This window comes from Leptosomus discolor, chromosome 6, assembly GCF_034619465.1.
Source record: "Leptosomus discolor isolate bLepDis1 chromosome 6, bLepDis1.hap2, whole genome shotgun sequence".
NCBI classification, from domain to species: domain Eukaryota; kingdom Metazoa; phylum Chordata; class Aves; order Leptosomiformes; family Leptosomidae; genus Leptosomus; species Leptosomus discolor.
The window spans coordinates 29,205,862-29,218,402 of NC_141396.1; the positions used below are offsets into that span (position 1 = coordinate 29,205,862).

Genomic DNA, 12,541 nt, shown 5'->3' on the forward strand with positions numbered 1-12,541 from the left:
TGCACTAATTTGAAAAAAGAGAATTTAAAAATTTTCTTTCTTTAAAAAGGAAAATTATATGAAAAAGTCTTGTGAATTCAGAATCAAGTGCCAGCGTTTGTTGTTGGTGCAGTCTCGTCTCTGACTGAAATCTCCTTCTCACTTAAAAAAAAAAAAAAAAAAAGTTAGAATTTTCTTAGTAGGCATTACTTCTTTCCATTGAGAACTCAAGCTCTACCTGAATTCTAGTTTTTGGTTTTGGTTTTTTTTGACACTTTCATCTTTTTACTACAAATGCTTTAACAATAGCTTCAATAAAAAAAAACAAACTTGTGACAGAACCTTTGTGTGACTCAGGGAAACTGCTGAGAGACTGATTATTTCCCCTCCCCCCCATTTTTCCTCCTCCATAGTAAGTTTATCTTGTGATTTGAGATGTTGACTAGAAAACATTTTGATAACCCAGGATTACCCCTGTGTCTGTCCATCTTCCTGAAAAGACAGCCTAGATGCATTGCATTTTTTTAGGTAGTGAAGCTAAGTGAATAAATTTTCTCTTCATAAAGAGTAGCTGATTGCATACTTTTTCCAAGAAGGGAGTAGAGCCATTTACTAGCAATTTACTAGCAACTTGAATATGGAATCCTTAATTCTATGGGGTATTTAAAAAATTTTTATTTTTTATTTTACTCTGAAGAAGCTGTTGGGCTTTGAAATCAGTGCTTCCTGAAAAATAATGAACTGTCCACTCAACTAATCTTTTTAGGACTCGGGAGATAACAATGGGAGGATGATGTTAGTAATAGTCAAAGATACTAGCATTAAAATTGACTGAAGAACAATACTAGGCTTTTCTTTCTCAGAAATAGAGTAGCCAAATGTATTGTTCATCATGTGTGTTATGGAACTATTATTCACTGCACAGATACATCGCTATTAGTAACCAATATTTCAGATCTTTTGCTTTGTTATATTATCAAGAAGACAGATCCTCTGCTGGTGTAAACTGGTGGAGCTCAGCTGTGCTAAATAGAGAACTGTTGATTTATGTTAGTTAGGGAAAAGTGGTTGAATTCTTTCAAAGGATGGAGATTTGCATTTGTTCCATTTCCCACTCTGAAGATGGTGTTGCTTGTCACTGCTAAATTGCTTACTTCTTTTCAGTCTTGGTGGCATTCTTCCTTAAACATGCTGTTGTGCGATCCGTGACCAGAACAACCAAACAGTCCTGATTCCTTCTGGTGCTTCTGGCCCTCCCTGAGCTTCTAGAGGTTGCCAACAGCAAAACCATTTGCTTTGGAAAGCTGTCTTCTGAAAATAATTGGAGTTGTCTTCCTTTAATGCCACATGTCTGGTTAACAACAGATAACCTTTGCAGAGCTAGAGAGAACTGGGGCAAGGGGAGAATAGAAAAAAACAAAAGCTTTTTTTTCTGCATAGTGGACAAAAGGTTTTTTCTGTTTCCCAAACAGCTGTTCCAGACACCTGTTTCACCATGGGGAAAATGTTTATGAGTCTCTTTTAGAGGCATTAACCAACAACATTGTTTGGACATTCATATTACCATATTCAGGTTACTTTTGGTGTTTGTACCCTGTCAGGCATTAAGATAGAACAAACTTTGAATGAGTACTTTTCCAATGTATTATAAAATACAAACTATTTACTGTAGGGAGGTGTCAATCATTTAATATGTACTTTTAGTGAACTAATATAGCTTTTGGATAGTTCAGCCCCTTTCAGCCTCAAAAAGAGGCTGAATCATTACAAACATTTATATGTAGTGTAAACTTTCATAGAAGAGGCACCTTCAAACACTGGACAGGAAGAACCTATGTGTTAAAAAAAAAAAAAAGGTATTCAAGTTACTTTTTGTAGGATTATGAGCAACATCATGAAAGCTTACTTTTTCCTCTCCTGAACCCACAGACTAAGTTTAGGGAATAACAGAAGTCAGATTTCGGCCCAATTTTTTAAATCTCTCCACTCTTATTTGTAGTATTAAATAGACCATGGATTGGTCGTGCTGTGAATCCTGCTGTGATGAAAGTTTGTTTTCAAACTTAGAAAATATGCCCTTCCAGAAAGTTCCCAGTGCACAAATACGAGATAATGAAAAGGAAGATAAATATGTCTGATTCCCTTTTGAGAGCAGGAGCAATTTCATCTGAACATAATTTTCAGACTTTACATTGCACCATGTCTTAGGAAAAAAAATTACCAGTACGAACTCTGTAGCTAAGAAACATTTGCTCAAATATATCAGCTCAGCTGATTGACAGAACATGTTGGTGCATTTGAGAAAATTGTTTTCCAGTTTAAAGTAATCATGGGGGTTTATTTGGTGGTTTTTTTTTTTCCCTGTGTTCAACTATTCCTGGTCTCATTGCAACGGAACATTAAAATCCCACTGAAAGGGAGCAGAGTTAGGAAAATGCAAAGATCTTATGAAATCCTACTTCTGTCCTTTAATAAACAAAAGTTATTTAAGGAAGACAAAGATGTCCCCCAAACCTCCTAATGTAAAAAGCAGAGTTTCACCAGATTTTGTTCAACTGGATGTCAGTTGCTTCGCCCTAGAAATTTGATAGGATTAACATTTTGCAACAACTCACAATCTACTTTGGGCTTCCCTTACTTATAGTTTAGCTCAGGTAACTAGGTTCGTAATTCAGGGTGATTTTAATAAGTGACTTATAACAAAATTCTTATCCATAAGTTTATTACCAAAAAGGGTATAGTGTTAGTTCCATTATAAAATTAAATAAAAACCTGTTCTTAATCATAAATCAAGTTATATCAACAATATGAATAACACTTCAGGTTTTTGGGGGGGTTCAGTTGAACAGTGAATTAAATCTACTTCTTCACTCCCTAAGGAAATTGGGAAAATTTATTAGAAAACAGATACAGATTCCTATTTCTGCACTAATCAAGCTCTTGTGTTATTGATAGTATGTTGGAAGGCCAGCTGTAGAGGCAATCTTTATCAGATTTCCATCTCCTTTAAGGTCTTCTTGGAAAGGTACTTTTTTTATGTTACTTTTAGCTACATTTTGCAAAGTGACTGGTGTGTACTGAATGGTCTGGCTTTTCTTCCAGAATGTAATGATCTTGATATTTGGAAAAGATTATTCTCTGTGTTGTTTATGATGACACATGGTGACAGTTGCTAAACCAAGAACACTGTAAATCAGTTACTGAATTCTGCAGATGATGCGTATACTGCTTGAGTGACAGTGGTATCTCCAATGGCAGTCCATGTGGACTTAAAACGACCATTGCTTACGGATTGTAGGATAGCACAGGCTTTGGTGCCATGTGATAAAACATGTTTTCCATATAGATTTCAGGTCTTAGATACTTACGTGTTCCTGTGATACCTGTGCATATCAAAACACATCTTCCTCAGAAATTCTATTCTCAGAAGTTCATAAACTTCTATTATGCCTATTATGATAGGTGAGAAAGCCAAAGTTAGAAGAGAGAGTGATTTGTCCAAGGTAACGTAGCTACTTGGTAGGAGGAACCAACTGAAGCAGTGTCCTAACTTTTGGCATTCTTCCTCTTTAGTCACCTCTGTCTTAATTCATTTTGCCTAGAAAAGAGAAGAAGAGGAAAGACAAAAGAGTGAAGAACAAATAAAGCTGCAGGAAGAAATCCGAGCAAAAGAGTTGTATCTGAGCCTCAAGCAAGCTCAGCAGCATAGTCAACACAGCGACGATGACCAGGAGTGGGAAGAACAGTGTGAGTAAAATCACCTTCACAGGATTAATGTATTTCTAAAAACAAATAAAAGGAGACTCGTAGAATAGAAAAAGGTGTTGCCAAAAATCTCTTCTATCCAGAGCAATGCAAAATGCTATATTATTTTACAGGAAATCACCAGCTTGACCTTACAAACAGAATTTACTCTGAGTTTACCAATTTCACATTTCTTTCTGAAAAAGAATCAGAAAAGCCTTATAGAAAATTTTTCGTGTACAGTGACCGAGATCATTAATTTTTGTCTAATGTAATTAATTAACAGGTTTGGCTTAGTAATAATAATTCTGGACACAGTTATTTCAGCAGCTTGTCCTTAGCTGTCTCTGAAGAAGTAAAATCTGTCTTCATCTGTGTTTTAATTACTTCCATATGGTGATGCGGTCAAGCTATGATATCAGCACTGAAACTCAATTAATTTCAAAAGATTACAGTAAATAATACTTAGACTGTTGCCCTGAAGAAAATCCTTATGATGATGATCACACTCTATGAAGGTGCTGTTCCTTTTTAGGTGCCCTAAAATTCTTTATTAATATCATCACTGTGATTAATTTAAAAATACATCAGTGATTTTTAAAAGCCTATAAGGAAAAGAACAATATATTAATATATATATGTATACATACATACTGTAAGTAAGTAAAAGTCCACATTATGAGTAAATAAGTCTTAATAGGTTATTATGAATAAAATGTATGTCTGCTCCATCTGGAGTCTGTTGTACAGTTGGCTTCAGAACTAGGAAATTCATTTGCATTAAGAATTATGCATTTTTGTTGGGGGAAGAATATTTTTTATTTCCCATATCTATACTGATTTGATTACTCTGCAGAAAAAGGAAATGTAATGATTGGAAAGTTTTAGCTCATGTGGGAGTATTGTATTAATTATATATAAAACAAAGGTTAATCAACTAATACTAAAAATGGAGACTTAGGGAGCTGATGTGTTGCAAGAAATACCTCATGAAGTAGGAAAATAATATTGCTGTAGTGTTACTAATTTCCTGACAGAAGTAAAATAAATGCTTCAAAATATGCAATGAGTTTATTTTATGGTTTTAGTCATCACTTCAGGAGTTTCTGAAGACTAATTACTGAAGTCCTGTTACCTGGAATTGATGTGATAGTGAATCATTCTGTACATCATGAATTAAATCTATATAAGATACACTGGTGCCATTTTCCAAGCTCATAGCAGGCTATGCTCATTTTTGATCAATAAAACCTCTATATATTACAGTGTCAATAAAGAGAAGGTGATTATTTCCTAGAGAATTATCTAAATCCAGGTGTACATGTTTATTTGGAAAGGAAAACTGTTGGGTTTTAAGGTGTTTTAAGAGCAGAATGAGTTGGGGAAAAAATAGCCCTTTGGTTTTGTAGAGAATGATGTATTGTCAATTAGCATCAGCTGGCAAAGTAGCATAGAGGATGGTGTTATGTACTTTAGCATTTCTTTGATGATAGATAAGGAAAGAAAATACATTTGGAACCATGTTTAAAAAAATAAAAGTAAAAAGAATCCAGCCTACCTTTACACTTAGCGATAAAACAAAATACTATAAACACTAGTAAAACCAGCTATCATTTTCTTACTATTGCATTAAAGAGGTAACTGAGGTTTTAAATTGTCGGTTTTCTCAAGGAATGCGGGTTGTACAGGGACAGATACAGAAATGCAATAGAGGAGTTATGGGAGAAGGCAGAGAGGAATGGAATAAGCTATGAAAGGTTTTGACTGTGACTTCTGTAATGGCATTCTTGGTCTGTCAAAACACTTCTGACTGCATCATACGCTGATGGATACAATCTACCACCAGTATTTTTTCTTGTGTGACCTTTGGAGTATTCTGTATGCTGTGAAGGAATTCTGTCACCTTCAGTCTGGGTGCCTCAATACCTATAGACCTGTCTGCTTATGGGCAAAAGGGTGACCGACTCACACAATGTCAAGCTATCTGGCCTGGTCACCAACAATGGTGCTGCCATGGCAAAACAAAAGCTCAGCACCTTCTAGCTGGTGGCACCATAGTTGGGGTTTGCAGCTATGATAAATTCTGTGCTGCCAGAGTTTATGCTGTTATCAGTAATTGATTTAGCATTAAACTAACTGCAGACTAATGACTAGAGTGTATCACATCCTTGTCTATCCTCTTACGCTTATCTTAGTGTCTCAATTTATCCCGGTTGGTTTGAGGGCTTAGAACTGTGTTCCATTAGCAAATGGGTGTGACAACTTAAGATATGGAGAGGCAGTGTTTAGTGCCTTATCTGAAACCAGTTCCTGGCTGGTTTAGGCATACCATCGGACTTTGCATTGAGCTTCCTGAGGAATGTTAACACCATCCATTTCCTTAACTTTGTTGCAATAGCCAGAACCTCCAGCAGACAGGCGACAAGAAATATTTGGAAGTGGGATCATCTGAAATTGCTAAGAAGTGAACTAGTACTTCGGATTCACCAGATTTTTCACTTTTGATTTCAGTTTCAGATCTTGTTTTCCTTTTTATGGTAATCCTTTCATTTTGTCTTCAGATATTCCTTTGGGACACCGAGTGGAAATTTAGTCAAGTTAGGCAAAGCTATCCCCTTGTCATCTTTTCTAAGCAATAAATAAATGCATGAATGCATGAAAGAATTACAAGCAGATGTAACATTAACATCTTTTGTCTCTACACACCTGCAATGGAAACCATATTGCCCATTAGGAACAAGGCCAGGCTCCTTTGTGTCTTACCTCCTTGAAGTCAGCTCTTCATATTCAACTGTGCTGGGGGGTCAGTACTGAAGAGGAACGGCAGTGCTAGAGCAGCTATTGTGGAGAGCAAATGTAGCAACGATATTGATGACACTACTAATTTATTTAGCAGATGGAATTTAGAATGTGATAAGGATTCATCTCTCCTCATCAAGTTATCCCTCAGCTGTTTATTGCCAAGGCAATAAACAAAGTGTTGCTAATATTAGTTTCTGTTGTTCAGTTCAGTTTGCTTCTGCTGGTTGCCTGATTGTGCCAAATAACAATGAAAACCCATAGAACTGCTGTGTTAATTGAAATAGGTAATTTTAGTAAATATACTAAATGACAAATGTAGAATAACTTGTACGAAAAGGAAAAATATGATGTTGTCGGAGCAATTATACTCTGGTTTCATATAATGGATATATGTTGGGGTATTTTAGAGGGCAGTTGTGAGTTAGTATGTGGAGCAAGTATGTTGGTTAGGAAATGAGAAGATGAATAGTGGATTCATCTGATTCAGAGTCCACTGTTCAAAGCTGTTATTCTTTGAAACTGAGAAGTGAGAACTAAGGCTAAGCTTGGATAGACAAGTGTATTATATTCTGATTTGTTTCGGCCCTTTCTACAGACTGTTCTGTTTTGTAGGTTTCTCGAGTATTCAGTAAACAATACCCCATATCATAGGCTCTAATTGTGAGAGCAGAAAAGGAACCTGCAAAATATAATATGAAAAACTGTAGCATAATTATTAATCTGATTGCACATTGCAAAAGACATTCTGTTAAACAGTTACAAACCCCTGCAAACTGCATCAAGCAATGAAGTACTCACATACCATCTGACCAACTGTACTCACCTCCAAACAAAAATTATTCCAGTAAAAAGGTACAGAATTGAGTGACTTGATCTATTCTTATGCCTTCCCCTAAGCACCCACTTTTGGCCTGTTGGAAGTCGGATACCAGGCTGACTCGTTATAGCTTCTTTTTTGTTCTTATATTTTTATTCTCTTCTACAAACTTTGTCTATGAATTTATTTTTGTCTGAATTTTAAAGAAATTTTTATTCGTTTGGTAATTATCTTCCACAGAAATTCAAGCAAGTGAGTTCATTGGCAGGAGCATTTGATAAAATGCTGAATTTTCAAGTGAGTAGTCCCCAGTTCAGCTATGCATTAACTAAGCAGGTGTTCAGACTTAAGTATGTGCTCACTGAACTTCAACAGGTCTCAGAGTTGTTGAATAGGGATGGAATTTTTCACATGCTCTCAGATAAGAAGATTGCTGAACTGGAGCCTTATTGCAGAGTATTTGTGGGAAGTTATTTTCCAATTAGGAAAGGGAAAAACACCGTGTGATTTCTGTGTGCACTCAGAAAATTTGAAGATTGAATTTTATCTATTAAGTAGTCATTTTGAATTGCTCATAAACAAGCTTCCAAGAATTATTAATAAGGGTAAAGCTGAAACAAAATGATTTTAAAATGAGGATGCATATTCATAGCACATGGGGATTTTTTCTGCTTTCCCATAGCTCTGGCTGTAACTCACAGCTCTTCAAAAGCACAAAATATATTATACAAAATGGAGACTTCCTAGCCTTTCACAAATTATGCGATCAAGTTCAGCTGCGGCACAGCATGAATTAATCCTCATCTGTATCAAACGATTTGGTATTAGAACTTTGCCAGGACTTCTAATAGGGATTTCCCAGTCCTAAGTGAAAATATAAAAGGCAATCTGGCATTTTCACTGAAAAGACAGCTTAGGTTAACACAGAGGAATAATAGATTCCTGTAAAATGTTCAAGGAAAATAAGGCAAACTCAAATTGAGACCTATAGGATTATAAGAGCTATTGCATACACAAGCTTTGTGGTTTCTTCTTTGTTGTTAGAGTATGTTCACACTGCGGGTCATGTAGATATGTCCAAGCTGGCTTTACAGTACTTATTTCTACTAACGATAACTGTATAGTTGTGACAGCAGAGTCCTCAGTCTGGATATTTTTACCAGTTTTCCAGAAGGGTTTGGTATACCCGTTTTTGGCCTGCTCTACTGCAGCTATAATTATATTGACACCTAACCTATACAAACATCTCAGGCTTTTCTACCCAAACTACGGTGCTATCAGGGAAGAAATGTGCTTAATTTTACAGGCTGAAGGGGGATGTAGCTGTCATTGATATTACCAGCACCTGGAGAGAAAACTAGTACTGGAGATGGACTCAACAGGGCCTGGCTGAACTGTAGATTTCTTGTGAGCTTGACATTAATCAAACTCCTCATTTCCCAGTCTTGTCAGTCCTGACATTATTCCATAATACAAAAGGAAGACGAAGAAAATGTAAATTATTATTTGTAGTAATTGTTGATGCTAGATGTATGGATCTGTAGTGATGATTCAGAGATTTTAAGGATGAAAGACATCGTTCAGATATCTAATTGCCCTACTGAAAATACTGACTATCGAATTAAATTCTTTGCACAGGAATCATGCCAGAAGTACATGTACTGTAAAAGGACGGGCAGTCAAGAAAAGTAATCTGTTCCTACTTAAGAGAGTACTAGAAGTCCTGACTACTACTGCTTTCTTATTGTGAGAAAGGCTGTGAGGTGTCCTGACATACAAGTAATGCAGAATTTGTGGCTTCTTCGATCTTAGAATATTTGTGCTAGACTTGATCCAGACATAAAGTCCTTTTTTCTAGTGAGATGGTTCAGAGTTGAAGAGAGAAATGTGAATATTCACTAAATCCTATTGTACGGAAAACCTGCTACAGAAATATGTCCAGATTTACGTTCAGACTTCAAGTGAATTTCTCAAGATAGATAAATTTGTGGGCAGTGTCGGTATGAGAGGATGGTTCATGTGGCACACGGCATCTTGTCTGGAGTGCAGTGGAAAACTTTTTTGTGGATTCCTGACCGCAGTGGCTGGAAGAATATCCACAATACTGTTTCCAGTCTCCAAAACCATTTATTGATGCCAGTGCCTTTGATTATTTACCCAACACAAAGTCCCTTGATCAGTCAGAGGTAGGAATGTCTGTTGAAAATAGTATCTATTGCTGGGGAAAGTGGGGCACAAAGATACCTCACTTTTTTCATTACCAGGCAACCTGTACATCAGTAGAAAAGAATCCCAAAAAGCTCCAGGCAGTCTGCCCTCAATCTGTATCCTGTGATTGTGACAATGACTGGTTTCTAAATGTCTTGCCGAGCTGCATTGCACTCTTCTTTGCTGTCTCTGTGTTGTTGCAAACACGAAGTCCACATTTAAAGCAGCCCTTACTGAGTGGCTTTACAAAGGATAAATCACAGAAATTTTGTAACTAATATGCGTGGGCATAGTGTGTTTAGATGACGTTGTCTACCCTTAAAAATAATGACCTGTAAGATAAATAGTGAAACCCATTACTCATGTTTTCTGTGCTGTACAGTTGTTTGTTACTGTGTGTAGCTAAAACTACAGGATATGTAGTTAAGTGAAACTGAAATCCTGCCAGTTGTATACGTATGAAGCATCTATGACTCATTTATTATGCTCTCTTGGTGAGCTTTTAGTCCTGTATATCTTTCCACCTAAGATAATGTTATATAACTCTAAACTTAAAGGTCTTTCCTCTTTCCCTCATTTGCCCAGGTTTTATTTCATTTCGTTTTGCTTTGAGCGCTTTTATTTCTTGATTCCATTAAACCTCTTTATAATTTGGACAAATCCATTTATAGTTCTTCTTGCTTTAAATCAGCAGTGCAAACTAGAGGCATGCAAACAGCCTAATGAAATGCACCTGTCTGGTATTATATCATGCATTCCTAGTCACAGGTACAATCACAGCAGAGTAAGAAATAGTGTGTGCACTTTAAGAATTGGGTATGATCTAAGACAGGATAGTCATGGCAGGATTGATAATTGCTACTGGAGGCAATAGCTTGCTGCTTTAATATTTGCTTCACCAGATGTTTAAGGTTTGTTTTGCGCTGGAATAATTTTCCTGCCTGAAGTTATTTGTGTCTCAAAAAAAAAAAAAAGAAATCATCAAAATGGGGCTTCAGGCACCAGAAAAGAGCTGATAGATGATGAAGATTTGCAGTATAATTCTTGGCACATTTAAATTATACCATTTGGAAGAAAGATTGTTAGTACATTAGGTTTAAAATAAGAAGCTTCAGTGAAAGATGCTTGACCTGCAATGGCCAGAGCAGCAGTCTCATTTCAGGTTATGGAAATATGTAACTACCTGGTCAGTGCTATTGATAGGTGTGTATTCAATCTTGCAGTACAGATTTTGCTTCTTTATATGCAATTTCAGAGACTCAAGTGTGAGACAACCCCATCCACAGCATCAGCATGCCCTTTCTAATAGCCATTAATTTCTCCATTGTTACTGAAACCATTTTTAGACTGCAATTTCAAGATGGAGACTTCTGTGACTAAGTACTCTAACAAAGATAGCATATGTCTTTCAGAAAGAAAGCAACATTGACAACAAAAAAGTGACACCTACATGTTAGTTTTTATAATTGTAAATTTTGGGAGCAGCTCCTGCAGTTCTAGTTATGTGCATAGTTACAAAGAATTCTGTTAAACACAGACTTAATTTTAAACAGTAGTTAACATTCTTCTTGAAACATAAAACTTGGTGCTCTGCCAGCGGAAAAGATGTCTCAAAGCAGAATTTCTCTTATTACAGCCAAAGCAAGTGCCAGATGTAATCACAGTACGTAGAGGCTCAGTTATTGCCAGTAGCATTCAGATCATTGATAGCTCATGTCTGGCATGCTTCTTCCAGTTGTGGGCCTGTATTGGAAGCATCAGGGGAGTCACACGGTTAGCCATCTCTTTTGATAGTGCATTGTAATTTGAACCTTCGTAAAATCAGGTCACATTAAGGACTGAGGGTAGTAAGTTTTGTATAAGGAACGGAGTAAATGGCTGTTTGTATTTCTAAGGTCTCTCCTCCTCACCCTTCCCATTCATTCCACCCAGTGCGCCGCTCCAAAGCTGCAGATGAGGAAAGAAGCCACAAAGCACGCAGGGCCCGGGATGAATACCGACGACAATCTTTGCGTGCCATCCAGAAGGGAAGAGTGGCTGGCCTGAGTAATTTGTTCCAGGGGACAAGCATGAATAACGACCAGGAGACGAAACTGAACAGCAATAGTGCAAGTCCTTTGCTGTCTCCTGCAGCATCCAGGTTGGTTTGTATAGGAGTGACTTTGAAACAGTTTTCTGTTGAATTGCTCCCTCTCCAATCCCCACCATTTCAACAAGCTCTTCTTCAATTGCTGGAAATTCTCAGCATCTTGCTCTTTCACTATGACCAGAAAAAAGAATGTTTAAAGAAAAATAGAAACAGATTGGATACGTAATGTAAACTAAATGCCGTTTATTTTTTAGACAGATTTCTTAGAGTTCACATGGAGAGAGATGGGTCCTTCAATAGTCAGTATTAGATTAGTATGCAAGGCTGCGATACGGAAAAGTCAAATGGTCAAATTCTTAGGCAAGCCTTAAGCCTCAAGCCTAAAACTGCTTGCTGCTTAACAGCTCTTTGAAACATTTTACAGAAAGTTGTCATAATCCTACGTTTCAGTGGTTTGAAGGTTTTTTTCAGGCAAAATTATGTGTCTTTGGTGTTTATTAATCTTTCATCTGACTATTTAGAGAGCGCCATGAATTGCAGAGGAGGGAAAGAATCCAAACTGACAGATGGGCGCTAGAAAGTTGACTAGTCACTCTACTATTTTCCTGGTTTTTTTCTTACACCATTAATTCAGTTTCATGCGGTGATAAAGGCAATGTGAGTACTAGAAGGATGGTAGCATTAAATGCTGAAAAAAAAAAAAAAAATCTCTATGACCAATATCCAGGCTTAGAAAGGAAAAAGTCCCATTACATTGTTCTGCTTTACCAGTCAGTGTAGGACCAGAGAGAATCAGTTCCTCATTGTCTGGAAATGTGGTCTGCTTTGACAAGTTCTTTGCTCTACTGTGTCAAGACACACAAACCCTCTAGTAACAGCAGCCAAAACTCCCAGTTTGAGGA

At 36.9% G+C, this 12,541-nt stretch overlaps 1 protein-coding gene across 1 annotated transcript in view; it reads left to right on the forward strand.

Annotated features, from left to right (window-relative positions):
• Positions 1 to 12,541, forward strand: part of SH2D4B (SH2 domain containing 4B) — a 63,162-nt gene that overhangs the window by 20,569 nt on the left and 30,052 nt on the right. Inside the window, exons 4-5 of the mRNA XM_086466983.1 lie at positions 3,582 to 3,726; positions 11,483 to 11,690. Coding sequence (XP_086323109.1) covers positions 3,582 to 3,726; positions 11,483 to 11,690 — 353 coding nt within the window. The remainder of the gene's footprint in view (positions 1 to 3,581; positions 3,727 to 11,482; positions 11,691 to 12,541) is intronic.